The 17514-nt window shown below is 43.2% G+C and overlaps 1 protein-coding gene across 1 annotated transcript in view; it reads left to right on the forward strand.

Annotated features, from left to right (window-relative positions):
- The first annotated feature begins 313 nt into the window (after positions 1-313).
- The window catches only part of ZC3HAV1 (zinc finger CCCH-type containing, antiviral 1), a 67291-nt gene continuing 50090 nt past the window's right edge, over positions 314-17514 (forward strand). The window contains exon 1 of the mRNA XM_060156579.1: positions 314-916. Within this exon, the coding sequence (XP_060012562.1) occupies positions 609-916 (308 nt within the window). The 5' untranslated portion in view covers positions 314-608. The remainder of the gene's footprint in view (positions 917-17514) is intronic.

The raw sequence follows: 17514 nt of genomic DNA on the forward strand, positions 1-17514 counted from the left end.
TGTTTACTCAGATTACTTCCTCAAGTAGAGTGAGATGACAGTATCTAACTCGTGGAGTTGTAAGATTCACTAATACCGGAGGCAGGGCGCCGGGCTCGGAGCAAGCGCTCACTTGGGTCTGTTCTTTCCGGGAACGGGTGGGGTAGAGAACCTAGCACTCCTCAAGAAAGCTCCCAAGACTCGCGTCATTCGTCACTTTGGCTGGTTTATAAAAACTGCACCAGAGCCCCGAGATCAGTTTTTAGTTTCGCTTCTTTCCGGAGAAGCCTCTCGGTGCCCAGCTGGGGAACCTGACCCTCGAGGAGCCGTCCGGTGGTCGCCGCGTCGCCGGCAGATTAGCCCGCGCTTGTTCACCCTCTTTCCACTAGGTTACCGTCGCGATTGACTTTAAATCTGACACAGGACGGTGAGATTTGGCCTCTCGACCCAAAGACCAGCGGTTTTCGGTTTACTGGGAAACCGAAACCGCTGGTCTCTGCGAGCGGCGGCGGAGAGCGCACGCTCCCTCGCCCCGGGCGCGCCCAACCCGCGCCCGCCCCCGGGACTCTTAAGTTTCGATTCTCCCTGGAGCAGAGTCCCGCGCCGCGGCCAGGCCAGTACAGCGCGCCATGGCTGACCCGGGGGTATGCAGCTTCATCACCAAAATCCTGTGCGCCCAGGGGGGCCGCATGGCGTTGGAAGCGCTGCTCGACGAGGTGCAGCTCTCCGAGGCGCAGCTCTGCGAGGTGCTGGAAGAGGCCGGGCCCGACCGCTTCGTGGTGTTGGAGACTGGCGGCAAGGACGGGGTCATCCGGTCCGTGGTGGCCACCACTCGAGCCCGGGTCTGCCGTCGCAAGTTCTGCAACAAACCCTGCGGAAACCTGCACCTCTGCAAGCTCAACCTGCTGGGCCGGTGCCACTATTCGCAGTCGGAGCGGTGAGTGCCCTGGGAGGGAGGGGCGTCTCCCCGGTCCCGGTCTGGGAGGACTGTCGCGGCTGCTGCTCCGTGAGGGGCGCGCCCTCGCGGGGACCTCGCACCCGATGACTCTTCCTCCAGCTGCTCACTCCTCTGCTTCCCTTCTTGCTGGGCCCGCGCTTCTGCTCTCGAAGGTTCCCTTCCCTCCAGCGCCTTCAGACCTTCCTTCGCATATGGCTAGCGCGCTACTGCCCCGGTGAAGACTACGATTAACTCCCCACCTCCATAAGGATAAAGTACTTTTGGGCAAGCCAGGGCCTAGACAATTTGGATGCAGGTTTGGGAACGAAAGAAAATGCCTCCATTCTCTGGAATCTTGAGTCTTCCCCTCTCTGCTACCTTACCCCCTAGGTATTGTGTGGTCTTCCCAGCCCCCCAGCCGACTCGATCCCGGGATATGTCTCCATCGCTGCGAGCTGCGAGTCTCTGCTTGGCCTTCCTTTCCAAGCGCCTCCTTTCCCCTCATTATCACTTTTCTGATATCTGACTCTAGCCCGCACCACCAAGACCAGAATGGTTCTATTCAAGGTTACCAATGATGGGCCCTCTTCCAGAACTCCTTTCCCGTGGGCCCCGCGGTGGCCTGCACCGCTGACCGCCTACCTTTGGGACCACTTTGAAACAGTGTGCCTTATCTCCCAGGTAGCTGCTTCTGTGTTCCCACTTGTTCTTTTTTTGCTTCCTGCATATAGGTGTGCCCCAAGGTTTCAGTTAAGCCTTTTGATGTACCTGTATTCCAGGTCTCTCCCCGAGAGCCCTCACTTCCTTGGGTTTAGTCGTCACATCTATAAAGATGGCTTCCTTGTGTACATCCGCTGCCCCGGCCTTCCTACTGACTCTAGGTTCTTCATCTCCAGGGGTCTGAGGAGCATCTACACCTGAATATCCTGCCAGGCTTTGTCGAACTCATCTTCTTTCCCCCAGCGCAGGGTCTGTGACACTCCCCCCCAACCCCCAAACTCTTCTTCCTCCTTCATAATACCTTAAAACACCAAGTTCTTTTATTGACCAATCCCGTCCCTTCCCTGTCTGGTTCCTACTTCGCATCTCACTTCTAAATGAATGCCTTGTTGAATTAATGAATGATTTTCTCTGACCATGGTCTTTCTCCCCATCTTTCCTATCCGTATGTACTTCTGCTAAATTATTTTTCTTGATATAGTACTTGTCACACTTCCTCCATCCTTAAAAACTTTAAGTGGTGTCTTAGTGTCCAAAATGGTGGTCATCAAACTTTCCAGCATGCGCTTATGAGCGAAAAACTTTAGATTACTCACTCGCAATACCTGTCTGATAAAACATACAAAAGACAGATGTTTTAAGTGGATGTGGTAGATGAGATAATTTTTTTAAAAAATTTGTTTAGAGCAAAACTAAAATTTTAAAAATATGCCCCATTGTTATTAAAAATAAATATTTATTATGTCGTGAGGCAACAATTTGAAAGTCTATTTCTGAGTTGCAGGAAGTTATGTGTATGGGAGTCATCTAAGTCGGCAAATAAAATCAGGAAGGAGGAAAAGAGGGTAGAGAACAGAAAAAAGGAAGGAACATTCTAACACTCTTCCAAATAACAATGGAGATGGAAGACTTTGTTATCATTTCTGTTGTGAAAAATTCTTCACCAGTTAGTGTTGGCTGTTAGTTTTAAATACATAGGCTTCTTATCTTTTAATTTTTTACTATGAATATTTTCAACATACACTAAAGTAAAGAAAAGAGAATGATGAACCCCTATGTGCCCATCGGTTCAACAGTTTTCAAAGTACAGTAAGGCCAGTCTTGGTTCATTTATTCTCCCCTCCCCATCCCTGTCCCCATCTCAAACGTGTTATTTTAAACCAAATGCCAGAGATTATTTGCTTTGTAAATACTTTAGTAGCTCCAAAGATTAAAGACTCTATTTTATTAGTATAACCACAGTACAATGATCACTTTTTTTTACGATTATATTTTCTTTTTATAAATTTATTTATTCATTTATTTATTTTTGGCTGCGTTGGGTCTTTGTTGCTGTGCATGGGCTTTCTCTAGTTGTGGCAAACGGGAGCTACTCTTTGTTGCGGTGCGTGGGCTTCTCATTGCAGTAGCGTCTCTGTTGCGGAGCACCGGCTCTAGGTGCGTGGGTTTCAGTAGTTGTGGCGTGAGGGCTCAGTAGTTGTGGCTCACAGGCTCTAGAGCACAGGCTCAGTAGTTGTGGCATACAGGCTTAGTTGCTCTGCGGCATGTGGGATCTTCCCAGACCCATGCTGCCTGCATTGGCAGGCAGATTCTTAACCACTGTGCCACCAGGGAAGTCCCTATGATTATAATTTTAATATCACATACTATCCAGTTAGTGTTCAAATTTCTCTGATTGCCCTATACTTGGACTTTCATTTTCAGGGAAAAAAACCTACACAGTCATAGTTCATAATGGTTTCAATATGTTATATATTTAATATATTTAGAAACTTTTAATTTGTTACATGCAGTAGGTTTAGAAACTTTAGTTTTATTATTGTTGTTATTAATTTGTTGTTGTTGTTTGCAACTCAAAACCATTTTAAGCTCATAAGCTGGGTAGTTAACCTGCACTTTTTTATATTTTAAAAGAGGAATAATATATTCTATATGAATAATATGGTCTATGCAAGTTTGGGTGGATTCTCTGGAGAATTCATTAAAGTTATTATTACCTTTTTTTTTTAGTTGAGTGTTAAATTCTTATTTCTTAAATGTATGGGTCCAGTCTTATTTTTAAAATCTTTTTATATAACTTTTGAGTTTGGGAATTACAAATTTTTAATCCATTAATGTACATTGTGTCCTCATAATAAGGACCCTTGGGAGAATTCTTTTTCTTTTGCCTAAAAGCCTAGAAAATATATTTTTTTCCCAGGTATATTTTAAAATATTTTCCCTTTCTTAGCAACTTATAAATCCTCATCTTCTAATACTTGACACGTGGGAGTCTAAGGGCTTTCTTTGTGGATTATAGGTTGGTGGGCGCTGTTGACCAGTTGATACCCATGTTGAGGTTACCATTCAGTTTGGTAACTGTTCTCTGTTTGCATAGGATAGCTTGCCTTTTGCTGGACTTCTACATTTTCCTCTGTAGTACTATTATTTATAGATGGGCTTTCTCCTATCAGTTCTGCTGTTCCAGTCTTTTCTCTTATGTTGCTTTTATTTTTTAAATTTTTGGCTGTTTTGGGTCTTTGTTGATGCGCGTGGGCCTTCTCTAGTTGCGGGAGCAGCGGCTACTCTTCATTGCGGTGCGTGGGCTTCTCGTTGCGGTGGCTTCTCTTGTTGCGGAGCTCGGGCTCTAGGCGCACGGTCTTCAGTAGCTGTGGCACACAGGCTCAGTAGTTGTGGCTCGCGGTCTCTAGAGCACAGGCTCAGTAGTTGTGGTGCACGGGCTTAGTTGCTCCCCGACATGTGGGATCTTCCCGGACCAGGGCTTGAACCCGTGTCCCCTGCATTGGCAGGCGGATTCTTAACCACTGTACCACCAGGGAAGTCTCTCTGATGTTGCTTTTAACTATACATTTTAGTTGACAGCAGGGCTTGCTTCACTATTGGATAATTAGTTTTGGTCCATCATTTTGGGTATTTCTATTTGCTTTGCTGAAATACACGCCCACACATGGAGTTCTAATCCCAGTTCTGGCACAAATAATAACTACCATTTGTTGAACAAATAACTGTCTACCAAGTACTATGATAAGCACTTTAGAGATGGTATCCAAGTTCATCTCTACTATGATTCCTGAAGTAGGTGTTGTAAGTCCCATCTTTTTTTTTTTTTTTTTAATATTTATTTATTTAATTTATTTATTTGGCTGCCTCGGGTCTCAATTGAGGCATGTGGGCTCTTCGTTGCAGCCCGTGGGCTTCTCTCTAGTTGTGGCGTGACGGCTCTAAAGCATGCGTGGGCTCAGTAGTTGCAGCTCGCGGGCTTAGTTGCCCTGCGGCATGTGGGATCTTAGTTCCCTGACCAGAGATCTAACCCATGTCCCCGTCCCCTGCATTGGAAGGCGGATTCTTTTTTTTTTTTTTTTTTGCGGTACGTGGGCCTCTCACTGCTGTGGCCTCTTCCGTTGCGGAGCACACGCTCCGGACGCGCAGGCTCACGGGCCCAGCCACTCCGTGGCATGTGGAATCCTCCCGGACCAGGGCATGAACCCGTGTCCCCTGCATCGGCAGGCGGACTCTCAACCACTGCGCCACCAGGGAAGCCTGGAAGGCGGATTCTTAACCACTGGACCACCAGGGAAGTCCCTAAGCCCCATCTTAATGTAAGGTAACTCAGGCCTAGAGCTGTTTAGAATTTTACCGAAAGTCACATAGCTGATAGCTGGCAAAGTTAGTGTTGAACCGAGATCTGCATGACTTCTTAACTTAGCTACTGGTGTCGTCAAGTAGCTCTATGAAGTGTGATCTTTCATTAATTCAAGGTCAAGATATTGTTTTGCAAGCCTGATTTCTGTTTAACTGTTTAGAGCAGGCTGTCCCTGGCAACTAGCTTTGTGGTTTCTGCTAATGTGGGTGTTTCCTCTGGGTTTTTTCCTGTTTGTATGCCTTTTTCATTTGCATAACTGAAACTTTGGGTGGGGGTGGGTAGATAGGAAGAAAACTAATTGACAATTTCATAAATTGAGAAAAAAAAAAAAACCAACCAAAAAAATGTAAAGAGTAGGGCTTTCCTGGTGGTGCAGTGATTGAGAGTCCGCCTGCCGATGCAGGGGACACGGGTTCGTGCCCCGGTCTGGGAAGATCCCACATGCAGCGGAGCGGCTAAGCCGGTGAGCCATGGCCGCTGAGCCTGCGCGTCCGGAGCCTGTGCTCCGCAACGGGAGACGCCACAACAGTGAGAGGCCCGCGTACCGCAAAAAAACAAATTAAAAAAAATGCAAAGAGTAGTACAAAAAGCATCAGAGTATATATATTCTGAGTATATAATGAAAGCTATACTATATAAAAGAATATATAGTATAATAAGCTTATAATTCACCTCCCAGAATAAATATTTACATTTCTATTTTTGCTTTTTTTATTTTAAAATCAAATAAATACCATAACAGGCCTAAGGTTATTGTTTTTTTCTCTTCCCTAGTCTCATTTCCCTCTTTCCCCAGAAGCAACTTCAGTCATCATTTTGGGGTGTGTCCTGCCCTTCCATGATTTAAAAATTTCCTGTCATATATATTTGTATTCATATACAAGATGTAGTATTGTTTTATGTGTTTTAGAATTTTTACCCAAAGTTATATTTTGAAGATCTATTCATGTTGTTATAAGGATCTAGTTTATTTATCTTAACAGCCATATAGTGTTTCACCATATGATTTACACCACAGTTCGGCACCTATTCCTGCAATAATGGGCATTTAGAATATTTCTAATTTTTTGCTACAAAAAAGCAGGCTGCCATGACTATACATTCTCTTGGTGCTCATGGCAAGCGCTTCTCCAAGGTAGATCATTAGGAAATGGAATTGCTGGGTTCAGTTCTTGCACCACTTCAACTTTTCGGGATTCTGACAAATCAGTGTAGTAAAAGTGGTTGTACCCATTTACATTTTCATGTTTGATGTCTCAGTTTCCCCATTTTATAGCCAACTAGCACTTAGTATTATCAGATTTTTTTGATTTATGCCGATCTGAAGGGTATACAATGGTATCTTATTTTTTTATTTTAAAAGAATTTTCTCATTAAAGTTTTTATTATGTGATATTTAAGTCTTACGAGAATGTATAAAACATACAGTGAATATCTGTGTACCCACAAATCAGCTTCAGAAATAAAATATTACACAGTTAAAACCCCCTGAAATCTCACCTTTGATCATCTCCCCCATTTTAGAGGTGATAACTAGAGATTAACATACCAGCTTTAGGTACAATTGACTAATAAACATTGTTTATATTTAAGGTGTACAATGTGATAGTTTGTTATATGTATACATTGTGAAGTGATTCCCTCAATCAACTGATTAACCTATTTATCACCTCCTCTATTTACTCCCATTTTTTGGACGGTGAGAACACTTTTTTTTAAAATAAATAAATAAATTTATTTATTTATTTTTGGATGTGTTGGGTCTTTGTTGTGTGCGGGCTTTCTCAAGTTGCAGCAAGCGGTGGCTATTCTTCATTGTGGTGCGCGGGCTTCTTCACTGCGGTGACTTCTCTTGTTGAGGAACATGGGCTCTAGGTGCGCGGGCTTCAGTAGTTGTGGCACATGGGCTCAGTAGTTGTGGCTTGTAGGCTCTAGAGTGCAGGCTCAGTAGTTGTAGAGCATGGGCTTAGTTGCTCTGCGGCATGTGGGATCTTCCCCGGCCAGGGATCGAACTCACATCCCCTGCATTGGCAGGTGGATTCTTAACTACTGCACCACCAGGGAAGTCCCTGATGATTAGAACACTTAATATCAATGCTCTTAGCAAACTTCAGATATACAATATTTATTATCAACTATGGTCACCATGCTGTACCTTAGATCTCCAGAACTTATTCATCTTATAACTGAAAGTTTGTACCCTTTGACCAACATTCCCCCCTCCCCCACCCAGATCCCTGGCAACTACCATTCTATTCTCCTTTTCTACGTGTTTGACTTTCTTAGATTCCATGTATAAGTGAGATCATGCAGGTTTTTGTTGTTTTGTTTTGTTTTATCTTTCTGTGTCTGCCTTATTTCACTTAGCATCTTGTCTTTTAGGTTCAAGCATTTCACAAATGGCAGAATTTCCTTCTTTTCATGGTTGAATAATATTTCATCTTATGCATATAAACCACATTTTCTTTATCCATTCATCTGTGGATGGACACTTAGGTTGTTTCCATATCTTGGCTATTGTGAATAATGCTACATTGAACTTGGGAGTGCAAATATTTCTTTGAGATACTGATTTCATTTCCTTTGGATATATACCCAGAAGTGGGATTGCTGGATCATATGGTGTTCTATTTTTAATGTTTTGAGGAACTCCATATTGTTTTCCATAATAGGCATACCAATTTACAATCCCACAACACTGTTCTGCATTCGATATTTATTTTTCCCACACATTTATTATGTTTCTACATGTGTTTCTTTTATAATTTTAATTTTATTTTTAAAACATTTATTTATTTGGCTGTGCTGGGTCTTAGTTGCGGCACACGGGATCTTTGTTGCTGCGTGAGGGATTTTCGTTGTGGCATGTGGGGTCTTTTTTTTGGTCGCAGCATGCAGGATCTTTAGTTGTAGCATGTGGGATATTTAGCTGAGGCATGCAGGATCTTTTAGTTGTGGCATGCAGGATCTAGTTCCCTGACCAGGGATTCAACCCACACCCCCTGCATTGGGAGCACGGAGTCTTAACCACTGGACCACCAGGGAAGTCCCTACACATGTGTTTATTTCTTTTATTTTTATTTTATAAATTTTATTTATTTATTTTTGTCTGCATTGGGTCTTTGTTGCTGCGCGCTGGCTTTCTCTAGCTGTGGCGAGTGGGGGCTACTCTTCGTTGCAGTGCGTGGGCTTCTCATTGCGGTGGCTTCTCTTGTTGTGGAACATGGGCTCTAGGCACATGGGCTTAAGTAGTTGTGGCATGCAGGCTCAGTAGTTGCGGTGTGTGGGCTGTAGAGTGCAGGCTCAGTGGTTGTGGCGCACGGGCTTAGTTGCTCTGTGGCATGTGGGACCTTCCCGGTCCAGGGATCAAACCCACGTCCCCTGCATTGGCAGGTGCATTCTTAACCACTGCGCCACCAGGGAAGTCCCCATGTGTTTATTTCTAAGCAACATTTGGGAATATTTTGCCTGTTTTCAAGCCTATAAATTACATCAATACTAGGTGTGCAAATACTTGCTTTATTTTGCTCTTGTTTGCACAGCATAATGTTTCTGAGACTCACCTCTAATATACAAAGCCCTGTTTCTGTACCATCTTGAGGCCTGGGCAAGATGGACTTCTGCCCTGCGCCCTCTGCTTTACAGGTCCTATTCCAGCCCAACTGTATACCTACTCACTTATTGAGGAGTCTGGGGTTAAGGAATCGTGCTCATATAGAACCAGTGGCCTCCATCTGTGGCCCCTACCCCTGTTCTAGACTATGCTCTGGGTTCCCAGGACCCTAGAATTCCCAAACCTACTTCCAGGGCCTGAGTGGGCTTCTTCCCTGGGTCTTCCTACACGTGGAAGGAATTTGGATGTACAGGTTGACATGTTCATTGCCTCTGTATGATGGTGCTGGCAATGTGGGACAGAGCCTGAGGGGGAGAAGAGAAGAGGTGGGCTGGAGTTGGGAGCGGGGGCTGTCTTCCTTTCCTCATCTTTTTTTTTTTTTTAACTTTTTGGCTGCACCACACAGCATGCGGGATCTTAGTTCCAGACCAGGTATCGAACCCGCGCCCCCTGCAGTGGAAGCACGGAGTCTCAACTGCTGGAACACCAGGGATGTCCCTGGGGCTTTCTTTCTTCATTTTACTACATCCTATTCATAGAGCTCAAAGGAGTCTGAGCATTCTAATTCAAACTTGGCCTTCCGGGTCATTATGAAAGTATGTTTGTCAAGATAGGAAGAGAGAATACATATATACGTACATACATACATACATACATACATACATATATATATATGTATATATATATATTAGAACATATTTTATTGAACCATTTCTTAGCTTGACTAATTACTTTGAAGTGTTTAGATATTTGGTGCATGGGCCTCCATTTTATCATGCCTCAAACCCCACAAGTTTTAGGAGAGGAACTGCTCTAGTTCTTTCTTTTATAAACAATAGCTTTCTTTTGTACAAACGTACGCAATTTATATATCAATTTTCTTGTTATTAAAATATAGATTGTTTTCAGTTTTTTTGCTATTACAAACTGTAGTATTTTGGTACATCTTTCCTTGTGTAAACGTGCAGAAGTTACCTAGGTATCTAGTACCAGAATTCCCAGATTTAAGCTTTAGGAGACAATACCAAATTGTTTTCCAGGTTTGTGTACCAAGTTTTACTCCCACCAGAAAATTATGAGCATTCCCGTGTTTCGTATCCTTGCCAATTGATGTATGTCATCAGCCTTTTACAAATTGTACCAATATAAGGAATGTGAAATTGTGCCTCATTGTGTTTTTATTTATTTATTTATTTTGGCCATGCTGTGGGGCACGTGGGATCTTAATTCCCAGACCAGGGATCGAACCCGCGCTCTCTGCAGTGGAAGCGCAGGGTCTTAACCACTGGACCACCAGGGAAGTCCCTCACTGTGGTTTCAATTCTTTATATATTCTCCGTCTCTGGCCCTTTTAAGTCATGACGCTTGTTTAAAGTTTAAAAAATAGTTTTTATATACAATTTTTAAAGTTATTTTCCATTTATAGTTACTACAAAATATTGGCTGTGTTCCCTGTGTTGTACAATACATCCGTGAGCCTGTCTTACACCCAATAGTTTGTACCTCCCACTCCCCCACCTCTATATTCTCCCCCCGACCAATGGCAACCATTGGTTTGTTCTCTGTATCTGTGAGTTTGCTTCTTTTTTGTTATATTCACTAGTTTGTTGTATTTTTTAGACTCCACATATAAGTGATTATTATAATAGAGTATTTGTCTTTTCCGTCTGAATTATTTCACTTAGCATAATGCCCTCCAAGCCCATCTACGTTGCTGCAAATGGCAAAAATTCATTCTTTTTTATTGCTGAGTAGTATTCTATTGTGTATATATTCTACATCTTCTTTACCCATTTATCTGTTGATGGACACTTCGGTTGCTTCCATATCTTGGCGATTGTAAATAATGCTGCTGTGAACGTTGGGGTGCATGTATCTTTTCAAATTAGTGTTTTTGTTTTTGTCAGATATATACCCAGTAGTGGAATTGTTGGATCATGTGGTAGTTTTATTTTTAGTTTTTTGAGAGACCTCCATACTGTTTTCCACAGTGGCTGTACCAATGTACATTCTCACTAACAGTGTATGAGGGTTCCATTTTCTCCACTTCGACACCAACATTGGTTATTTGTGTTCTTTTTGAAAACCATTCTGACAGGTGTGAGGTGATATCTCATTGTGGGTTTTTTTTTTTTTTTTTTTTTTTGCGGTACGCGGGCCCCTCACTGTTGTGGCCTCTCCCATTGCGGAGCACAGGCTCCGGACGCGCAGGCTCAGTGGCCATGGCTCACGGGCCTAGCCACTCCGCGGCATGTGGGATCTTCCCAGACCGGGGCATGAACCCGTGTCCCCTGCATCGGCAGGCGGACTCTCAACCACTGAGCCACCAGGGAAGCCCTCATTGTGGTTTTGATTTGCATTTCTCTGATGATTAGCGATGTTCAACATCTGTTCATGTGCCTATTGGCCATTTGCATTTCCTCTTTGGAAACATGTCTATTCAGTTCTGCCCATTTTTTTATTGAGTTGTTTGGTTGTTTTTTTTTGATGTTGAGTTGTATGAGCTGTTTATATATGTTGGATATTAATTTCTTATTGGTCATATCATTTGCAAGTATTTTCTCCCATGCAGTACGTGTCTTTTCGTTTTGTTGATGGTTTCCTTTGCTGTTCAAAAGCTTTTAAGTTTAATTAGGTCCCATTTGTTTATTTCTGCTTTCATTTCCTTTACTTTAGGAGACAGATCCAAAAAAAATTGCTGCAGGCATAATGCTTGTTTTATTTATTTATTTATTTTTGGCTGTGGCGGGCAGCTTGTGGAATCTTATTTCCCCAACCAGGGATCGAACCCAGGCCCTTGGCAGTGAAAGTGCAGAGTCCTAACCACTGGACCGCCAGGGAATTCCCAGTGCTTGTTTTTCAAGTTTGTCTCATGTGGTGTCTAATTCTGACTTGTTGCTTCTGTTTGCATTTTTCTTTTTCTGTCCTCTATTTTTGTCTATAATTACCTTAACTATATTTAATTTTTTATCATAAAGTGTACAGTTCGATGGCAATAAGTACATTCATGATGCTGTGCAACCATCACCACTGTCTTGTTCCAGGACATTTTCATCATCCCCGAAAGAGGCCCCACACCCATCCACAGGCACTCCGCATTATTCCTTCTACCAGCCCCTGGCAACCTCTAGTCTTCTTTCTGTCTGCATGGATTTGCCTATTCTCGGTGTTCCCTCTAAATGGAATCATCCAGTATCTGTCCCATTGTGTTTGGCTTCTTTCACTTAGCAGATGTGTTCAAGGTTTGCCTTTTACTCTTGCATGTTGCTTGTCATTTGAGGGGGTGTATTTACCCAGGAGGGGTCTTCTTGGACGTCTCCTTTGTTCCTGATTGTGCTGTGTCCATGGAGTCTCCTTGTCAGGCTGATGCCCTTAGAGACAGGCTGCTTTCTGTGATGTCACAGCACGGAGGGGTGTGTGCCCCATAAAAATCATTTGGGAATTTTTGCTCTCCTTTCAGATTTGCTTCATATTTATTTGAATTTGATCAAATTTGACTTTCAATTTCTGCAGCCTTCTGCAAAAATTAAACTAAGAAACTTAATAAGTGATACTGTGAATCAAGATAAACAATCTTAAATAAGTGACAAATAGGCATCTGATAACAATATATTTTCTACTTTTTACATAATGTGGAGATGGCAGAATTAAAGATTTAAAATAAGTATAGATTTGTTTTCCATCCATAAAAAGTTTCTGATTTGATTACTGCTCCTGATCACATTTATTTCCAAACTGGCATCTGTGATCCTTACCTACAGGCTACTTTGGAATTGACAAGGGCCCCAAGATGGTGGTGGAAAAGGAGTAAAAGAATCTAGAAGAACCTAGGATTTCAAGTCCATTGAGAAATCAATGTAACCAAACTGGGGCACGAAAGTTAGACTCAGTTTGAGAGAAGAAAGTGGAGACCTAATTCATGAGCTTTTAATGCTTCCCCACTAAGAAGAGATTTTAAGCTGTTACAGACCAGCGACTTCCCTGGCGGTCCAGTGGTTAAGACTCCACGCTTCCACTGCAGGGAGCATGGGTTCCATTCCGCATGCCTGGTGGCCAGAAACAAACAAAAAAAAAGAATGTTTTAGACCAATTCAGAGTTTCAGGTTAAGAGAGGTCATCTGGGGAAGTAGTTTCCAGACATTTTGATTCCTCACCCCTGTCATTAGAGAACATTTTCAGCATGTACTCCTATTATGTATCTATTTATTTAAAAACCATATGATATATAACTCTTACTTTGTGTATTAAATATTTATTAATTTGTTACCTTTTAAAAGAACTTTAAAATCAACTTTTGAGGTATGATTTACATACAATAAAATATACCCATTTAAAGCGTACAGTTTGAAGAGTCTTTGAAGAGTCGTAACAAACGGATATACCCATGTAACCATCATCATGATCAAGATGCAGAAAATTTTCATCAGTCCTAAAGGTTCTCTTATGCCCCTTCTAAATTAACCAATTAATCCTCCCTAATCCTTCACCTCTTTCAGCCCAGGCAATAATTTTTTACTTTCTTAGATACAAAATAAATATAAAGAGTTGTAACATTTTTTTCCCACACCTTGATGGGTCGATTTTGGGTTGCCCCTGTGGTATAGTAGGTACCCAGCTTTGCAGCAATACTTCTCAGGCTTTGATGTATATCTGAATCACTTGGGGAGAGTTTATTAAAATGTGGATTCCTAATCACACAACAGAAATTCTGGTTCAGAAGGGATGAATGGGGGCCTTGGAATTTGTGTTTAACCATCACCCTAAGGATTCTCTTGCAGGGGTTCAGGAACCACACTTTCGGAAACAGTATCTGCAGATGCGCTTCCTGGAAGATTGCAAATGCAAGTTTTATGTGTCTTTAGAGTTTGAGGGAGTCAAAGAGAAATGCATTCTTTAGTGCTGAGTGAGCAAATGATGAAAAAAGTGTTGCATTCCTCCAAGGTTAGGGTGACATGTCTCTTACTCTTACATGATAGAACCACAAGACATACAGGAAACCTCAGACATTCTACCCACTATGTCAACAAATATTTATTGTGTCACCAAAAGTAGGCTATTCTAGAAGCTTCTGCCCCTTTCTAACTGAAAGAATCCTCAAACACCATTAACCAGTTAATTCATCTTTCTCCCTAGTTTAATATTCTTCTTAACTTACAAAGGGATTTATGTTGGGAAGTGTGGCAGAGGGAGAAGAGGCGTGTTCAAGGAGAGGAGCCTTGTGTGACCTACTGTCTCTAATCAAGATTTTGGTGGGAATTCCCTGGCGGTCCAGTGGTTAGGACTCCATGCTTCCAATACAGGAGGCAGGGGTTCGATCCCTAGTCGGGGAACTAAGATCCCACATCTCCTGCGGCATCTCCTGCCCTTCACTCTCTTCACTTCCTGTGCTTTTTCTCAGTCCTGATGTGGACTTAGGGCCATGGTCCCAAACTTTTGCTGCACACTGGAATCACTTGAGGAATCTTTTAAAAATACTGGTGCCCAACTCCTACCCCTGGACATTCTGATTTAATTGGTATAGGGTATGACTTGGGCATCAGGGTTTTAAAAAAGTCCCTGGGTAGTTCTAATGGGCAGCAGAGTTTGAGAACCACTGATTAAAAGGACCAGAGAAATAAGTCAAACTGGGGAGATTGTCTACAATATTGTGGCACCCGCATTGTTTGCCTTACTCTTGGTACAGTTATAGGTTACAATCAGGTCCTCGGCCCCCCACCTCTCCCATCCTCAGCGGGCCTGGTCCCCTCTTGTTGCCCCCTGCAGCCCAGAGTCTTGCAGCCTACCAGCTGCATTCCCCTCGCCTGGCCGGGGGCCCTCTGCACCTGGGGCTAATCACGATCAGCAGTCAGGGGGCGTCGTCTTCGCGCGTAACGTGTTCTGGGTAATACAGTTGTGGTTGAAGCAGGTCGATTTCTTCGGCTTCACCCTTTCTCTTCCCAGACATTGTTCCTTACCCTGTTGCTGTGCTCTCTGCTGGTCTCCTCTGGTTCTCCCCCATCTGACTAGGGGTTCCAGATTCAGTGAACCATCCCTGCCTCTAGTAACTGGCAACTTAATCTCGAACTTCAGAAGTACAAACATATAGACGATAGGAGTCTCATGACTGATACTTTTCAGGGTTGGTTTTGATTGGTGACGTTTTATTCTTTAGATGAGTGTTCTCTAGATTTTATCTTTCACACATCCTGGTTCCTTTTTTGCCTGGCTTGAATCATGATGAGCTATTTCCTGTCTTCTGTACAAATTGACTAGCTCTTTGCTTTTGTCCACCCTCCCACATGAGGTGTTGGGGAACCGAGCAGGTGAGTAGGAGAAGAGAAGGGGTATTTTGATACAAATGACTGTGAAAAAACAAGACTTTCCTTAAGGTTATCTTTTCCCTCTGGTCTGATTGTGGAGCCCAGGGTTGGCCCTATGTTTGCTGACTCGTGAAGTGCTAGCGTTCACACGTGTGAGTATCTAGTTCAGGAACCTAGCTTAGAATTTCATCTGACAGGCCCGGCCAGCAATCCCAGCCTGGACTGCACATGGGAATCATCTGGGGTCTCACATCCTGTCAAATTAAATCAGTCTCTGAGGGTGTGGCCCAGGCTTAGGTATTTCTAAGCACTCCCCGGTTGATTATTATGTGTAACCAGGGATGAGAACCACTCTGCAGGCTAGACGTCATCGGTGATTGGGGGAGCATTTATTGCCAGGGTTAAAGTAACATTTTGTTCTGTGACTGGAAGAGAAGAGTGAAAAAGTCATTTGTTTTTAGGCTTTTGGCTTGAGATTCCTGAGAGACATTCCTGCCTCTTCCAAGGTCATCTTCGCTCTTTTTTGAAAAGTTATCACCTCTTATCCCAGCTCATGCTGTTTTAAGTTTATCTGCTCCAAGTGCAAGCAGCATTCTGCAAACACTTGTTTTCCCCTGGGCAGTTCATAATGGTTTGTGGGCAAGCTCTTTTCCGTGCCAGGAGGTGGGGAGTCCCTGTGGCTGTGAATCAGCCTTCTGCTGAGCCCATTATTCTCTGTCGGAGAAGGTAGCCTTGAGCATCCTTGCTCCAAGCGTGCTTATTGGGCTAGCAGCACCAGCATCACGTGGGAGCTTGTTAGAAATGCACATTCTCAGCCCTCACCCCAGACCTGCTGATCAGAAACTCTGGGGGTGGGCCCCAGCAATCTGTGTTCTAACAAACCCTCTAGATGATTCTGATGTGAGCTAGAAGGTTGAGACTCACCCAGCAGGTCTGGGATGGGGCCTGAGAATTTGTATTTCTGACAACCTCCTAGGTGATGCTGATCAGGGGACCTCACTTTGAGAACCACTGGCTTTGAGAACTCCCAAGAGGCCTTGGGAGACTTTCACACTATTTCCTGGCTGAATCCTCCTAGCGAATATTAGGGACCTGGAGCTGGGACAGAGTGAGCAGAAGAAAGTGAGAAGGAAGCTTCTGCATCTTAAACCTGAACATGATCTCCATCCAGCCCTGACCATGATGAGTGCTGCTGCCTCCGCAATGCCAATCATAAGAAACCGTTTCTTTTCTTTTTTTGGCCTCACCATGTGGCATGCAGGATCTTAGTTCCCCAATCAGGGATCAAACCCGCGCCCTTGCAGTGAAAACATGGAGTCTTTTTCTTTTTTAACATCTTTATTGGGGTATAATTGCTTTACAATGGTGTGTTAGTTTCTGCTTTATAACAAAGTGAATCAGTTATACATATACATATGTTCCCATATCTCTTCCCTCTTGCATCTCCCTCCCTCCCACCCTACGTATCCCACCCCTCCAGGTGGTCACAAAGCACCGAGCTGATCTCCCTGTGCTATGCGGCTGCTTCCCACTAGCTATCTACCGTACGTTTGGTAGTGTATATATGTCCATGCCACTCTCTCGCTTTGTCACAGGTCACCCTTCCCCCTCCTCATATCCTCAAGTCCATTCTCCAGTAGGTCTGTGTCTTTATTCCTGTCTTACCCCTAGGTTCTTCATGACATTTTTTTTCTTAAATTCCATATATATGTGTTAGCATACTGCATTTGTCTTTCTCTTTCTGACTTACTTCACTCTGTATGACAGACTCTAGGTCTACCCACCTCATTACAAATAGCTCAATTTCGTTTCTTTTTATGGCTGAGTAATATTCCATTATATATATGTCCAACATCTTCTTTATCCATTCATCCGATGATGGGCACTTAGGTTGTTTCCATCTCCGGGCTATTGTAAATAGAGCTGCAATGAACATTGTGGTACATGACTCTTTTTTTTTTTACATGACTCTTTTTGAATTTTGGTTTGCCCAGTAGTGGGGGAAGCATGGAGTCTTAACCCTTGAACCACCAGGGAAGTCCCTAAGCAACAGTTTCTATCATTTATTGTGTCCCTTCTACACGGCATATGTGATTTATATGCACTGTCTCTCCTCATACCCTACTCTCAATTTTCTACTTAGTGCTACGGAACAGTAGTTTGAATAATCCAGAATGGCTTTTTTTTTTTTTCTTTCTGGTTTGGAAAAATTTCAGACATGTCTGTTGTTGTTCATTTTTCCAGATTATGTTTTTATTTGCTTTTTGAGATCTGGGTTCAATTATCAGCTCTTCCTCTTATTTGAGTCACCTTTGATTTCTCA

This window comes from Lagenorhynchus albirostris, chromosome 8 (assembly GCF_949774975.1).
Source record: "Lagenorhynchus albirostris chromosome 8, mLagAlb1.1, whole genome shotgun sequence".
NCBI lineage: Eukaryota > Metazoa > Chordata > Mammalia > Artiodactyla > Delphinidae > Lagenorhynchus > Lagenorhynchus albirostris.